A 16,302-nucleotide genomic window follows, 5' to 3' on the forward strand; every position below is an offset into this window, starting at 1 on the left:
TGACCTGCAGGTGGCCGTGCTCATCATATCATGGAGCTGGGCCATTCGCGGTCGAGTGACCCTCCCTGTGGACACGTGGAGCCTTGCGACCTGCTCTCCTGAGGTGGCAGAACACGCCGATTCTCCCAGCGGCTCTGGGCCCAGACGCCTAATTGTTTGTTCGTCACGCTCACGCGCCTCGGTCTGCACTGGTCTTACCGCAGGGCTCACTGCGGGTGTGGACGGATCGGCACTCGTGCTGCCTCCTGCAGGTGTGCAACCGTGGGCAGGAGCCGATGTCCTCCGCCCTCTGCCCTCCGGCAAGTGGGGCCAGCAGCGCCCAGCTCCGCAGGTCGGCACGGGGTGGGAGGCAATGAGGCGACTCGGGTGAGCAAGGAGCCCAAGCCCCGTGTGCTCACGAAGACGTGGCCAGAGGTCAGGCTGGCGGGCAAGCTGGGGTCAGACGCCCAGCCCCCCACTGCTGTGACACCAGAGCCCCCACTGAGTGGCTGGGGCATTTGGGGGGTTATTTTTTCCTGTGTTTTTTTTTAATCACCATGCTGCAATCTGGCTTTAAAAAACAAAGCAAAACCATCACCTGGTCTGCAGAGCGGTTGCGCCTTGGGGTGACCTGCCGCCCGGGTGACCTGCCGGCTCCGTGAGGCGCAGGGCCTGGCCCTTGGAGCGGGCTCGCGGCTGCCTGCCCTGAGACCTGCTGCTTTTGTACCTGCAGACATTCCATGTGTCCTGGGGACACAAGGCCACCGTCTCCAACAGGGAAGGGAGGTGGGCGGGGCGGGCAGCCCCCTGCTGCCGTTCCAGCCACGGCCCCCACGCCCGCCAGGCGGTACCCGTGCGACGCCCAGTCTACGGGATTGCTTTTTTAACTTTTATTTATTTAAATATAACATTTCTTCCCAGTTAGTCTGAAAAGTAGTGGTCCCTGGGGAAGCTGTAAGAAAGCAGTCGCCTGGGCAGGGGACGGCAGCACCACTCTCCCCCGGGCGGCTGGGGCCTGGCCTGATCCAGGGGGAGACACGACGGCTCCAGAAAAGCTGCGCCCCCTCCTGTGCCGATGTCTCTCCTCGTAAGATGAGCTGCGGGGCTCAGACCCAGTCTGTGTCCAGAAGAGCGAGGGGGAGTGGGGCCCAGCACAGCCCCGGCCGCCCTGCAGGCCCCCTCTGAGCCGGACAGCGTTAGCCTAGGAAGACCACAGTCCCCCCAGACAGCCAGCAACGTGCCGGCCATCCCAGGGACAGCCGCCGCCGGTCACAGCTCACTGTGGGATGCCTTGGCCACGATCACCAGCTTGGACAGCTCGGCCTTGAACGCCCCAGGCCTGTGGGACACTGCGAGAGAAGAAACGCGTGGCAGAGCCCTCGCCATTCCCAGGGGCTCCGGGCCCTGGGCCAGGTGGGGTGCAGTGGGACCTGGCGGGGCAGGGGAGCGGTCCCCAGGGGACGGCAGGTGGAAAGGACCGCGCCCCGAAGGTCTTGCGGGTGCAGGACAGAGGACAGGCGGAGGTTGGGGGGCCTGTCCCGAGGGCAGAGAGAGGCCACAGGGAAGTCCAAGGGGGGAGGAGCTGTGGCCATTTTTGCCTTGTTGAGAACGGACAGGTTTGGGGCCAGGCTGTGTCACCTCCCGCTTGCGCTGGTCAACGTGGCTGAGGCCCAGGTGGTGCTTTCACAGCAGGGTCGGGGGCTCTGGACACCACCCCCCCAACTCCCACCCGGACCCTGACTCCTTGTGCACCTTCTACTGTGCGCTGGCACCCAGCTCCTCTGTCCTTGACCTCTACTCAGGTCGCTGAGACCTCTGGGTCCCTCCTTCCTAAAGCCCCGCCCATGCCCCCCCCACTCTGATGCCTGGTGGCTGCCGCAGCCACACTGTTCCTTCCCTTCACCTGTCCCCTGAAACCAGTACCCTCAGGACTCCCCAAGTCGGCTGACTCCTGTGTCCACTGTCCCAACCACATGCTGTCGCCCCCTGTTCTGTAAGGCTGAGCCCCGACTCTGGAGCTCCCCACTCTCTTCTGCTCAGCCTCCGCCTTTTGTGGCTGAAGGACTCTGGTCGGGGGCGCTTGGGGCTTCATGAGGTGACCCCTGCCTCCCCATCAAGCCCGCAGTCCTAGTCGTGAAACCCTTCCTGGTCACAGAGCCCAGGTTGGCCAGGCCGTGGGAGCTCACGGCCCTCCACCTTCCACAGATGCGAGGACGCTCGCGCTCCCAGCGACCAGGGGCTGGCACCGCGTGGCCCGCTCCCAAGAGCTATGGGGGCTGTTTTTAAATAGTTTAATAAAAATCCAAACAACAGTGGTATTTTCTGAGACTGGAAGTGATACGGATGTCACATTTCCGTGTTGGTAAGGTGTGGTTAGAGCGTGGCCATTCCCGTTCACTGACACGTGGTGTGGCCTGTGCCCCACGGGGCAGGTGAAGCAGTTTCAACAGAGGCCGTGCACCCCTAAAACATCTAACGTGGGGCCTTCACAGGAGCAGTGTGCGGACTCCAGGGCTGCAGTGCAGGGGCGGGCCCCGCTGGCTGCCGGGCCCTCTGTGTCACCTCTCACCCCCCCGCCCCTTCCCCGAGCACCTGGGCGCTGCGTCCGCACCCGTCGCCACGCACCTGCTGTTCTGGTCACTTCGAACTCCTCGTTTTTCAGGGGAACGTCGCTCTCTCTTTCAAATGCAGCTTTGGACTACAAGGGAAAAAGCGGAAACTCCGGTCAGGACAGGTATCAGGACAGAGAGCAGCTGGGAAGCGCACCTGGGAAGCGCAGGGGCCGGGGGCGCGCGGCCGAGCGCTGAGCACCCGGGAGCACCTGCTCCACCCCCGTGACAGGCTGCCGGCTGCGTGAAGATTTGTGCCTTCGCTGCAAATCCCAGGCAGGCGGCACTCGATTCACGGCAATGAAGCAATCATGGTAGTCTCCTGAACGTAATTTTTAAAATTCAGAATTGTGTGCCTCTCAAATCAGCTTAAATAATAGTTTTAAAATAGCAAAGGACCCTGGAGAATAATTGGTTCGACAGTGTGACAGGCCACCTGGTGGACTTGGAGCCTCCGCCACCAGCCTCTCGCTGGGGGCTAACATGAAGGGCTCCGCACTCCGCGCCCCGCGGAGCCGAGACCATTCACTGCGGGGCCTTCCCAGGGACAGAGGAGCCCGCCCTGCACTGACTTCAGGGGCTTCTCCTGGACGCACTGGTGGGCCTGGCGCCATCAGTGGGGGCGGCAGCACCGGCCTTCCTGCCGCCCGGCCTGGGGCTCCGGACCCGCCTGGCCAGGCCCGTGGCAGAAGCCAGCTCCTGGCAATGAACCTCTTGACAGCCGTCTCCTACTTGTCCCGCTCCCTGGTTGAACCTGGACAGATACGAGTGGTTTTCGAACTTTCTGACCCAAACGCAGCAGCAGGGCAGGCTCCGCAGTGCAGCCAGCCTTGGGCAGAGGACAGTGGGGGTCAGGAGCGCAGCAGAAGGCGCTGCCCGGGACATGAACCCCAAGGCCATGGAGCCAAAGGCTGTGGCCCCACACATACCAGCGAGCCACTGCCACCCCAGCCGCCCCTGTGCCTGTCCCAGGGCCGAGCACCCAGGCCCCTGCCCTCTGACTTAATGTCAGCTCTCCCAGCAGGTGGCTGGCAGGCAGTAGGGCAGGGACACCGGGGTGTCCGCTCTCTGCCCGGCCAGCAGGGCCCCTCTGTGGGCACAGCCCCTGCCCCCTGCGCCTCTGGGCCTGGAGGTCTGCGCAGTGCCCCATGTTCTTCCAAATTACAAAATCCTCCTGTAGGCACTCGATGTTCCTGTCCTCATCCTGCCTGTCCCCAGGGGTCTGACCCCCACGCCCCCGGTACTCACGTAGGCCATGCCGTACTCGATCTCGGCGCCCCACACCTCCGCCCTGAACTGTGTGAAGTACAGGTAGGACTTGCCGTGGGGCCTGCAGAGAGACCAGCGGGGGTCGGCCCGGGGCTCGGCCTGGGGCCACGTGTCCCCGGCTCCCCGAAACGGAAACCACTGGCAAGCACGGCTGATTCTGGGACAGGAGGACAGGGCCCTGAGCGTCGCCCCCTCTCCTCTTTGCCAGAACATTCTCCCAGCCTGTCACTGACAGGCCTCCTTCCCTGCCCAGAAGCAAGCTGTTCTAGGACAGGGACCCGCATGTCCATTCACTGCATCCTTTTACTGAGTGGCCACGACATCTCAGGCACTGCCGCAGGGCCGAGCGACAGCCCGAGGGAGAGAAGTCCAGGAGTTAAGGGGGGGGCTGTTCTGGGCAGAGGGAACGGGGGCCGCAAAGGTACCTCAGAGGGGACAAATGGGGGCATTTAAGGAACCCAGGTCAGCATGCCATGGCAGAGAGATGACAGGGGAGAATTGGTGACAGCAAGAGGACAATGATGTCTGCAGTGTGAAGAGCTCCACTGGGCCACGCATGGAGTGGGGGCAGAGAAAGTAGCAGGGGGCCAAGGAGGAGGGGGCGAGGATGGGATGGGGGTGGCAGGCACAGAGGGGGCGTCCAGGGAGCTGCTCAGACTAAGCCCCTGTGCAGGTGGACGGTCAGCCACGTCTGAGATCTGAGCCCAGGCCCGTTTACGCCGGACCTTTCAGCTGAGCAGGTGGCCCCGGGGTCGGCAGGTGTCTGGGGCCTGCGAGAGCGCCGGGGCTCACATGCCCCATGAGGACAGCAGCCCAGTAAGGATGGCACCCCGGTACCCTGCTTCCATGACGCTCCTCTTTGAGGCCGCGGAGGAAGCACAGATAGGGTGCGGTCTGGGGAGCACCTGGGTCCCCGGGAGTCCAGCAAAACAGGCAGGACTCCCGCAGTGGCATTTACAAACACCTGCTGTTCGCAAAGCACTGAGCAGGAGACTGTGGGGCGACACCTGCACATATAATTAAAACACGCTGCTTCTTCTGATTACTGTTGAGTCACAGCTTGATCTGTCCCCCTTGTGGACCCAAGTCCCCTGAGGGCGGAGCCACAGCTTATTCTTCGATGTCAGGCACACCATAAATGCTCAAGAAATTGCTTCTGCTTGGGGTGGCACATTCCAGGCCAAGGAGCCAGAGCAGAAGGGACATGATTCCAGGCTGCCCCTCCCCCCACCGGGCTGCACACTCCGTCTCCCTCACCCCATCCCGGGCTCGCCACCCCCGCCCCAGGCTGGGCATCAGCGGTGCAGCTACGAGAAGCGGGGACAAGGCAGCAGCCCCTGGAGGGGAGACCAAACCCATGAACGTGACTCAAGGGGTGACGATGAGGGCGTAGCGTCTGGGGAGCCTGGCTCCTCTCCTGGGTGCTGTGGCCACTGCCTGGGCTGCACTGTCCCTGCCCCTCCAAGCCCCTCTTGGCCTCAGTCCCTGGGGAGCCATCCCGCCCCAGTAACCCCCCGCACAGGGTGGCACGCCCCCTGTGTGTGCCTCCGGGCTGTGGGACCCCGTCGGTCTGTCTGCCCCCTTTCCCCATGGTGTGCTCGCCCCTGCAGTCTGGGCTAGCGTACCTCCTTCCAGGAGACCCCACCGCCGGGACCCCCAGCTCACCTCCAGATGGTACAGGTGAAGTGCTGCTGGTCTTCGCTGGTCCCCAGACTCATCTGCCACCTCTGGGGAGAGGGGGAAGGCGTGGGTCAGTCCAGGCACAGGGCGGGGCCGTGCATGGGCCAGCTCTGAGAGCTTTGGGTGCCTCCAGTTCTGCAGAGTGAGCGAACCACTCACGCGGCTGAAGCCTGGCCCCCAGGTGCCCCGACGCCCTGCTCGGGGCAGTGAAGCTACTCGCTGTGAACACACATCATCAGACATCCGACCAAACCCACAGAATGCACAACACCAGGAGCCAACCCTCGTATCAGCCATGGGCTTGAGGTGACATGACACATCGGTGTAGGTTCTCACTGTGACAAACGTCCCGCTCCCTGGAGACGGCCGTGAGTGGGGGCGGGCAGGGGGATACACTGAAATCTGTCTTCTGCTCGTTTTGCTGTGAACTCTAGAAATTAAAATCTATTTACAAATAATAACAATAAGAAAAGAAGGGAGGACAGTGCACTCAGGCCTGCTCGTGTAGGCATAAAGAAGTCCTCGGAAAAGACGCAAGGTGTTCATAATCGTGGTCACCCGCCCATGGGGTGTGTGTGGGACCTGAACAGTTAGAAGGCACTGTCAACTTTTACATGCTTTTCTTTTTGGACGATGTGAGTGTGTTCGCTTTTTAAAAATTAAAAAAAATAAATTAAATTAAAATTTTAAACTGGTTCCAAAATGCAGCATGGTCTACCAGCACAGTCGAACTCACGGCCCCTGAGGAGGGGCCAGGTGGAAACGGGACCACTGTCACCTTACTGGCCGCCCGAGGCACTTCCGGGTCGCCAGTCCCATGAGTTTACAGCCTGCCCCCCGGAGTAATCGTGACCTCTGATGACGGGTGCGCCCAGTTTAACGTCATGGCTTTTTCATTAATGGGAGCATTAATTACAGTGCAGTAAATGGTCACTTAGGCGCCTTTTGCCTGGAGCACGGATGTGGGAACCAATTGCTAGTTTACAAAGACTGTACAATTCACCTTTTTAAAATGTGTAATTCAGAAGGCGGGTCCACGGTGGCGTAGGTGGCCCGAGCTGGCCCCCTCCCAAGGACACGGCGAAGGTGCACCTATATTTAGAGCATTTCTTCTGAGACAACTGTGAGTCAACTGAACCGCTTCTGCACGACAAACGAGAGGAACCGGACAGAGAAGGCTGGGGAACCCAGAGAGCTCCCCGGGAGGGAGCGGCCAGCCAGCACCGCTGTGGAGCTTCCCCTGCACGTGGCCAGCGGGCGGAGCTCCATCCGGTCCCTGCGACCTGCAGGGACCGACAGCATCCCCTGCCACCTCTCCTAGACTTAGACCCAGCAGGAGCACAGGGCGCCACAGCCTGCATACCAGGGGCCCCTCCACCTGGAGGAGGACCCAGTAGGTGCCCCGGGGTGCTGCTTCACGTGCCCACTGGGCTGTGCGCATATGGGGCTCCCCGGTCCAGACAGTGCCGAGAAGGCGGGCGCCGCTGTGAGTGTGGGCCGCCCGCCTGGGGAAGGCGCCCAACTCGCCATGTGCACACAGGCTGCCCACGAGGACGAGGGCGGAGCTGGGAGGCCGCTGAGCCTCGGGCACACTGAGCAGCCCCATCAGATCCTGCTCCCGCGACACGGCACGCCAAGTGCATGCTGAGCAGCCGCGCCAGGCCACCCCTCCCAGAACCTACTCCTCCAGGCTGCGACACACCAGGCGCCGCTCGTGCCCGGCCCAACCTCAACCGATCGCCACATCCATCTGACACAGAGACCACTGTTTCAAGACTGGGAGAGAGAGCTATTCCATCTAACTCATAGGAACAGACAGAAAATCAAACACAAAATGGGGAGATGGGAGCATATGCCCCAATCAAAGGAACGACAACAACAAAAACCCTGGAGAAAAATCCTAACGAAACAAAGATAAGCAACCTGCCTGACAAAGAATCCAAAGAAACGGTCATAGTCACGCTCAACAAACGTGCCAGGACAACAGAGGAAGTCAGCGAGCACGTCCACAAAGACAGAAAACGTAACAGGAACCAGTCAGAGAGAAGAACACAGTACCTGGAGTGAAGAACGCATCGGAAGGACTCGACAGCACGTTAGTTACTACAGAAAAATGGATCAGTGACCTGGAAATCACACAATCAGAACAGCAAAATGAAAAAAAAAATTTTTTAAAATGAGAATAAGAGATCTCTAGGATAAAATAAAGCACTCTGATATTCGCATTATAGGGATTACAGAAGGAGAGAGAGAGGGCAGGGCAGAAAGAATATCTAAATAAATAAAGGCCGAAAACTTGCCCAACCTGGGGCAGAAAACAGACATCCAGGCCCAAGAAGCAGAGTTCCAAACAAGAGGAACCCAGAGAGACCCGCGTCTAGACACACTGTAATTAAAATGGCAAAAGGATGAAGAGACAATCCTGAAGGCAGCAAGAAGGAAACAAGAAGTCACGTACAAGGGAAACCCCACAAGGCTATGAGCTGATTTCTCAGAAGCAACTTATGGCCAGAAGGGAGTGGCACAAAATATTTAAGTGCTGAAGGAAAGGAACCCACTAGCTAGAATACTATCTCCAGCAAGGTTATCCTCCAGCACTGAAGGCGAGGTAGAGCTTCCCAGACAAGCAAAAACGAAAAGAGCTCACCACGACCAAACCAGCCTTCCAAGAAGTGTTAAAGGGTGCTCTTCGTGCGGGAAAGGCCATGACCGGAAATAATACAGGAAGGAAAAATAATCTCACACGTAAAGGCAAATATACAATAATTACAGTGAATCAACCACTTAAAAAGCGAATATGGAGGTTTAAAGACAAAAGCAGCACAATTAACTATAACTACGATAAATAGGAGATACACAAAACAAAAATATAAAAATGACTTCGAAAACATAAAGGGTGGAGGGGGAAGTCGAAATGTAGTGCTTTTAGAACGCGCTTGAACTTGAATGCCTGTCAGCTTAAAATCAACTGCTATAGATATAGATGGGTATCTATGAACCTCATGGTGACCGTAAACCAAAAACATGCAAAGAACACACAAAAAGTAAAGAGAAAGGAACCCAATCAGAATACTGAAGAAAACCAGTAAACCAAAAGGAAACAGATCAAGAGAAGGAGCAGAAAAGAACAATAACAAACAAAAGCAATGAACAAAATGGCAATAAGCACTTATCTATCGGTAATGACTTTAAATGTAAATTGACTAAATGCTCTGATCAGAAGACACAGGATGGAAGAATGAATAAAAACAAGATCCATCTATATGCTGCTCACGAGAGACTCACTTCAGACGGACAGACACGCACAGACTGAAAGTGAAGGGATGGAAAATGATACTCCACACAAATAGAAGCAAAAAGGAGGCCGGGGTAGCAACACTTATCAGACAAAACAGACATTAAAACAAAGGCGGTAACAAAAAACAAAAACGGACATTACCTAATTGTAAAGGGGTCGCTCCAAGAAGAAGATATAAAACATAAAACCCAACATAGGAGCACCAAAGTATACAAACCAAATAGTAATGGCCATAAAGGCAGAAATCAAGAGTAACAGCTGGGGACTTTACCAAGCACTTACCTCGATGGGTACATCATCCAGGCAGAAAGTTAATAGGGAAATAATGGCCTTAAATGCCGCATTAGACCAGTCTGATTTAAGATACTTAAAGAGCATTTCATCCAAAAACTGCAGGTTACACTTTTTCCTCAAGTGCACAGGGAACATTTTCCAGGAGAAATCATATACTAGGCCACAAAACGAGCCTCAATAAATTCAAGAAGACTGAAATTGTATCAAGCATATTTTCTGACCACAATGACGAGAAACTAGAATCGAGAGAGCTAGGAAAAAACACAAATATGTGGAGATTAAACAGCATGCTTCTAAACAGCCAATGGAGCAAAGAGAAAATCAACTACTACCTTGAGACATATGAAAATAAAAACACAAGTTTACAAAATTTGGGGTCGCAGCAAAAGCACTTGAAAAGAACAAAGTTCAAAGTAGAAGGAAGGAAATAATAACGATCAGGGCAGAAATAAAATAAATAGAAAACAGAAAACCAAAAGACCAATGAAACTAAGAGCTGGTTCTTTGAAAGAATGAATGAAACTGACAAGCCTCCAGACAAGACTCATCAAGCAAACAAGAGAGAACACAAGTAAAATCAGAAATGAAAGATTACAGCCGACACCACAGAAACACAAAGAATTATTAAAGGATACAATGAACGATTACGTGCCAACAAATTGGACAATCTAGAAGAAACGGACGGATTTTCAGACATATACAACCTTCCAAGACTAAACCAGGAAGTAACAGAGAATCTGAACAGACCAATTACTAGCAATAAAATTGAATCACTGACCGAAAAACTCCCAACCCACAAAAGCTCAAGACCAGACAGTCTCAAAGGTGAATTCTACCACACAGTCAAAGAATTAGTGCCTATCTTTCCAAAACTATTCCAAAAACTGAAGAGGAAGGAACGCTTCCAAACTCACTCTACAAGGTCAGCATTATCCTGACATCAAAACCAGACAAGGACACTACATAAAAAGAGAAGTACTGACCAATATCCCTGATGAACACAGATGCCAAAATTCTCAACCAAATTCTCAACCAAATTCAACAGTACATTAGAAGGATCATGCACCATGATCACGTGAGATTTATACCAGGGATGCAAGGCTGTGGGGTTCAACATCCGCAAAACAATTAATGGCTTCATCACATCGACAAAACCAAGGATAAACATCACACGATCGTTTCAGGAGATGCAGAAAAAGCATTTGACGAAATTCAACATCCATTTATGATAAAAACTCTCAACAAAGTGAGAACAGAAGGAACTTATCTCAGTAAGACACACCTGTCAATAAACTGACAAACACTACGTGTTGGCGAGGATGTGGAGGAAAGGAAGCCCTCGTGTGCTGGTGGTGGGACTGCAAATGGCCGCAGCCGCTCCAGAAACAGTCTGGAGGTTCCTCAAAAATTAAAAATAGAGCTGCTTTACGATCCAGCAATCCGATTTATAGGTATGTATCCAAAGTAAACAAAAACATTAATTCAAAAAGGAACACGTGCCCCTATGTTCACTGAAGTATCATTTATAATAGCCACAAAACGGAAGCAACCTAGGCATCCACCCACAGATGACTGGATTAACGAGAAGTGGTACATATATTCAGCCCTAAAAAAGAATGAGATCTTGCCATTTGGGACAACATGGATGGACCGAGAATGCGTTATGCTAAGTGAAATAAGTCAGAAATAGAAAGACGAATACCGTATGGTTTCACTTATATGTGGAATCTAAAAAAAAAAAAAAACCCCCCAAAACCCCTAATATACAAAACAAAACAGAAGCACGCTTGTAGATGTGAAGAACAAGCTAACAGTTGTCAAAGGGCAGGGCGGGGGGGAGCTGGGCATGGTGGGGCTGGGTCCTTTGCTGTCTCACAAGCAAGATCAAGGTGCAGGCCAGACCGCGTTCCCTCTGGAGCTTGGGGTCTTCTTCCAACGCAAGCGGTGACGGCAGAATCAGTTCTTTGCGGTCGTAATACTGAAGCCCTTATTCCCTTGCTGCTAGAAGGGGCTGTTCTCACCTTCTAAAGCAGCGGTCCCCAACCTTTTGGGCACCAGGGACCAGTGCTCCTATGAGAATCTAATGCCTGATGATCTGAGGCGGAGCCGCAGCAGTGCCAGCGGCTGCAGATGCAGATGAAGCTTTGTTCGCCCGCTGCTCACCTCCTGCTGTGCAGCTCAGCAGACAGGACCGCTGTCTGTGGCCCAGGGGTTCGGGACCCCTGTTCTAAAGGCGACCTACACTCCTGGCCACATGGTCCCCTCAAGGCAGGCGAGAGGTCCACTGCACCCTTCTCTGCTTCAAATCTCCCTTACTTCCTCTTCTGCCAACAGCTGGAGAAAACGGCCATCAAGGAAATGGGGACCTCAGTCCCAGACCACAAGGAACTGAATTCTGCCAACAAACTGAGCCTGGAAGACGATATCTTGGTTTTGGCTTATGAAGCACCCGCCTGGGCCTCCATAAATAGAAAGATAGTAAGTGGGTGTTGTTTTAAGCTGCTGAGTTTGTGCTGATTTGTCAGGCAGCACAGAAAACAAATGTGCAACTCCTAACAGAGGCTCGTGGAAGTGGCCTCTCAGGCCTCGTCTTTCGTCCAGACACTTGTTCGCCCCGTGGAATTACGAGTGGAAGCTACCGTCACTATTTAACTTGAGCCCTTTCATTTTCATTGGTTACGCAAGAATAGTTCAACAAGTGTAAGTTAACAACACACATCCTGGAAAGAATCTCTGTGTGACGACAGATATTGTGATACTAATTTACATGGAATTTTGTAGAACTCACCTCATTGGTCCCTCCTTGAGAAGCATAGGTGAACACACAAGTATATTTGTCCTAGAAAATGGAAGAGGAAGAAAAGGCTTGGTGGCGGGTAACCTTAGTGCTAAGGTGCAGGGTCTCAGGCCACCCTTCTGCCATCCAGAATCAAGAAGATCCTGAGTCTGAGCATCTGTGCTCAGGGGAAGGAGGCTGAGCCTGACCCACAGGGCCTCCCAGGGTCTGCAGACCTGGAATTCCCCTGCCTCCCTACTAGTGAGCTCCTGGGGCAGGAAAAACAATCCGTGTGGCTTCTGGGGGATGAAAAGCAGAAAGGGGGGGGCACACCCACCCTTCTAGGAACTTGGGCTTTGGGACCCCTGGGGGCCCATCTCTGTGCTGTTGTGGATCTTGACAGGTGCAAACCTTTCTGAGCCTGTTTCCTCATCTGCAAAATGGGCCTAACGTAGAAAGCATTCGGCACAATACCCAGCAGTAAAAGAGTATCAACAAATAGTGACTGTCGATATGGTTGTTACAGGGACGAGAGAGGCAGCGACTTTTCCAATAAGCCGGGGACAAGGCTAGACTGGACCCAGGCCTGCTGCCTCGAGCAAGGGGGTCTGGCCTCACACCATGGAATGAAAGAGCAACGTTTGTCCACTTCCTCCCTAGTCGGAGCAGCAGCGGGACCGACTTTCTGCGGGGCCGGGAGGCGTGCACCCCTCAGGATCGACTCCCCTCTCCCGACCTCTGTGCACCGCCCCTCCACGCCCCCACCGTGCCCTCCAATGGCCGTGTAGTCGCCTGGCTGTGGGGGACAGGGCTGCCTGGGCACGCTGGGCATGTGACAGGTGACAAGGACTGAGGCTAGTGGCCCGGACCCCTCAAAGTCGCCAGGCCGGAAGTGCACCCCTCCTCAGGCCCAGTCCCCGAAGTGCGAGCCCCCGCCTCGGGCCGCACCCCCTCTCCGGGCGCCTGGGCCCCTCGCTCGACAACGGCACTCACCCCCGGGCCCACGTTCTGGGAAAAGGAGTGCACGGCGCCGCCGGGCTGCACGTCAAACGCCACCGTCGTGGGCTCGGACACCGCCTCCGCGGGCCTCAGCGCCCAGGCCGCCAGGAGCAGCGCAGCCCACAGGCTCGCGCCGCCGCCGCCGCCATTCCTCCTTCCGCTGGGCGCCGCCATCTTGGGACCGGTCCGCGGGGCCGACGGGTGGACGGGGCGCAGCGAAGGATACGTCAGGCAGCCGCCGGAGGCCACGTCGGCGTCAGCGCGGCCACGTGACCCACGCGCCCCGCCCCGGCTGCCGCCTTGGGGGCGGAGCTTGGGAGTCCCGGAGCATCCCAGGGGCGCGTGGTCTCGTTTCCGTCGCCCCTCACTAGCCACGTGCCTGACCCTTTGGCTCTTCCGATTAGTGAACGTGCGAGGACGGTAGGAGCAAAATGGGAGATGACTTTTGACGAATACCTCAATCGTTGCAGCCAAGAGCCGTGGCTGGATGCTAAAAATTGGTGGTCGAAAAAGTATGGCGAGAAACAGGATATTTGCGTAGTCTCAGACCCAGAGGAAAAAAAGAGTAATTTTACAATGGAGACACCAGCCTCGCCCAATGATCAAAGTTAACATCACCAAAAATGAGACCGCGTCAGCGTGAAGCCGCCAAGCCGCCCACCGCAGGCACTGAGGGTCCCTTGTCCGTGGCACCGCTGGAATTCCTGCCCAAAAAGCTCAACCTCAATCCAACTGTAAGCAAACGGCAGACAAACACAAGTTGAGGGACGTTTCACCAGATAGCTGGCAGTACTCTTCAAAATGTCATGAAAGACCAAGGCCGAGGAGCCATCACAGAATGAGACCAAGACAACTAAACAAACATCGGGTCCTGGATCAGATCCTCGTCTTACTTCCAAACGCTCTAACAACGGTACCATAGACTGGGGGCTAAAGTGACACATGACATTAACATTAGGAGAATCTGGACAAGGACATTAGGGAATTCTACATCTGTAGCAGATTCCCTGTCTGTTGAGAGCCGCCTTCCTGGTTCATAGACCGCTCTTTTCTACCTGTGTCCTCACATGGTGGAAGGGGGAAGGAGCTCCCTAGGGTCTTTTGTGAGGAACAGATCCTGTTCATGGAGGTTCCACCCTCATGACCTACTCACCTCCCTAACCCTCACTCCCACAAGACCCTCACATTTGGGGTTAGGTTTCAACATGAATTTGAGGGGACACAAATATTCAGTTTATAACAGCCCTGGACCAGAAAAATGACATTACAGGGAGAAGCTGAGATGGAAATAAGGCCTGTGTATGCAGAAACTAGGATCGTGTTGACATGAACTCTCCGGCTTCAATAACCAGGCTTTTACCAGGGTTGCACAAGACGTTAACATTAAGAGAATCTGGACAAGGGACATTAGGGAATTCTACATCTGTAGCTTTTCCGTGAGCCTAAAATTATTTCACAGTACGAAACCAAAAAATAATTCTTACCTCAAGGGCTTATCAGGAGGTTAACTGAGGGGGTGCATGGAAGAATCCTAAATCCTAGTTGTTTACCTGCATGGGATGCCAATGAAGAAATCCCAGGTTTGGGGAGATCACAAATTGCTTAGAATTTCAAGAAAACACCAATGGCCAGGTCCGGAGTGTACAGAATTAAGCCGCTTTTCTCAATCCTTCCTGACTTGAAAGAACAGAGACAGTGTCACAGGGAACCCCTAAGCTGGGCTGTATCCCACTTTTTGAGGAATTCAAATCTCTCGACCCCTGACACAGAGGATAAAGGTTTCCGGGAAGCCAGGAGCGCCTGCACAGCTGTCTGTTCTACAGAAAACCCTAACTCCAGAATCCATGATTTTCAGCGGCGGCAGCCGTCCTGAATTAGGATACCTGCTTGTGCTAAAAATTTTCCTCATTGCGACTGGCTGCTCTGGATCCATTAGAAATCGGTTCCATAAATTGGATGACCACTGTCCTACTTTGGTGTTTTACACAGCATGGTTCCACCCACATCTTTCCTATTCTCACCGCTGTATCTGACCTTCAGCCGGTCACTATGAAGGATTCAAATCTGGCCAAGAGCTGTCACTAACAAGATACTAAATTTCACTTGTGAGCTGTTTGAGTCTTCTTCTGAAGAGATGTGTGTGTGTGTGTGTGTTTTCTTTTCAGAAAGACTCCCCAAGCTTTTTTCCTTTTTTGCCCTCCCCCCCAAAAACACACACTCTCACACTGAAGGGACAAAGAAAAAAACATCATTCCAAAGATCCTGCTTTCTAATCATCACATGATATCTAGTGTCCTAATGGAAACGACCGATGACACGAACATCAGACCTCTACGGTCAGGACACTTTAGATGCGGGGGGTGTGGGTGTAAAGGGACCTCAGGAGGGAGCTCTGTGGCAGTGAGCAAACAGTTCACATTTTGATTGCGGTAGTGGTTACAGGAATCTGTACAGGTGACAAAGCAGTACAGAACCACACACACACGCCACAGAAATGAGCGCAGGTGAAAGCTGATAAAATGTGAATAAGATTTGGAGTGTAGTTATTTGGATTGTACTGTCAGTTTCCTGGCTGACAATGTACTGTGGGTAGGTAAGATGTAAGCCAGGTGAAGGGTACATGGGACTGTACAATTTTTGTAACTTCCTATGTGTCTATTTTTTAAAAAAATACCATAACCACGTTTGAAAGGCCAATGACAAACCAGGAAAATATCTGCAACAGATATGACACAGGGTTTTATGTCAATCCCGCATGGATTCTTGCCAGTTAGGGAAGAGATGAGCACCTCCACCAGGAAAAGAATCAAGCACGTGCACAGGACACCTGACACAGCACTGGGGACCCTTCTGTTGATGGACCCTGCCCCCACCCTCACCAGTGGTGGAGAAAACACGTGGCCATGTATCAACCTGGCAAAGACATCTCTAACCAGCCACCTCCGGGAGACTAAGACCTTCTGTCAGCAGACACCTGTCCTTTTGTAGCTGCTCACCATTGATCCCCGCTTCCTGTGGGTTTCCGACTTTCCTTCCCGGACCTCACCTTCAGGGCGGAAATGCGACTCCCTGAAGTTTGGCTAATGGAAGCTGTCTCGTGGCCCTCCGGCGCTCCCTGAGTGAGGCAGCGGAGCGTCCCGATACAGCCCCTGCTTTGAGGCGATTGAGGGCTGCCAGTTGCCAAGTCTCCTGGGGTGACCCTAGCACCCCCTTTCTAACCCGTTTCTATCATTCTGTGATTTATGACTAGTTCCTTCTCTACTTCACTTCACAGTGGATTAAGTGAAAGACGTCTTGTTCCCGAGATGATTTTAAACGTTCAGTGGCTGAGCTTCTTACTCAAACATTTTGAAACGAGCGACATGGTTCGATTTGCAACATGCATGACAATGGACTGA

The 16,302-nt window shown here is 53.9% G+C and overlaps 1 protein-coding gene and 1 long non-coding RNA gene across 2 annotated transcripts in view; one reads left to right on the top strand and one right to left on the bottom strand.

The window, feature by feature from the left end:
• Positions 1 to 1,034, top strand: part of LOC105306739 — a 2,188-nt gene extending 1,154 nt beyond the window's left edge. The window contains exon 2 of the long non-coding RNA XR_897170.2: positions 11 to 1,034. This is a non-coding gene — a long non-coding RNA (uncharacterized LOC105306739). The remainder of the gene's footprint in view (positions 1 to 10) is intronic.
• On the bottom strand, positions 855 to 13,152 carry MYDGF (myeloid derived growth factor). Its single transcript, XM_011381921.2, has 6 exons — positions 12,899 to 13,152; positions 11,918 to 11,968; positions 5,523 to 5,584; positions 3,837 to 3,918; positions 2,605 to 2,677; positions 855 to 1,328 (listed from the first exon to the last, which is right to left on the bottom strand). The coding sequence occupies exons 1-6, from the start codon at positions 13,076 to 13,078 to the stop codon at positions 1,249 to 1,251; spliced, it is 528 nt and encodes a 175-aa protein (XP_011380223.1). The 5' UTR covers positions 13,079 to 13,152; the 3' UTR covers positions 855 to 1,248.
• Positions 13,153 to 16,302: the final 3,150 nt, after the last annotated feature.

The sequence above is a fragment of the Pteropus vampyrus genome, unplaced genomic scaffold, assembly GCF_000151845.1.
Source record: "Pteropus vampyrus isolate Shadow unplaced genomic scaffold, Pvam_2.0 Scaffold459, whole genome shotgun sequence".
NCBI classification, from domain to species: domain Eukaryota; kingdom Metazoa; phylum Chordata; class Mammalia; order Chiroptera; family Pteropodidae; genus Pteropus; species Pteropus vampyrus.

Coding starts and splice junctions, on each gene's coding strand:
- MYDGF (XM_011381921.2), bottom strand. CDS start 13,078: ATGGCGGCGCCCAGCGGAAGGAGGAATGGCGGCGGCGGCGGCGCGAGC. Junction 5,585..11,917: donor CTCAAGGAGGGACCAATGAG/GTGAGTTCTACA, acceptor CCCTCTCCCCAG/AGGTGGCAGATGAGTCTGGG. Junction 2,678..3,836: donor TCGAGTACGGCATGGCCTAC/GTGAGTACCGGG, acceptor TTTCCCTTGTAG/TCCAAAGCTGCATTTGAAAG.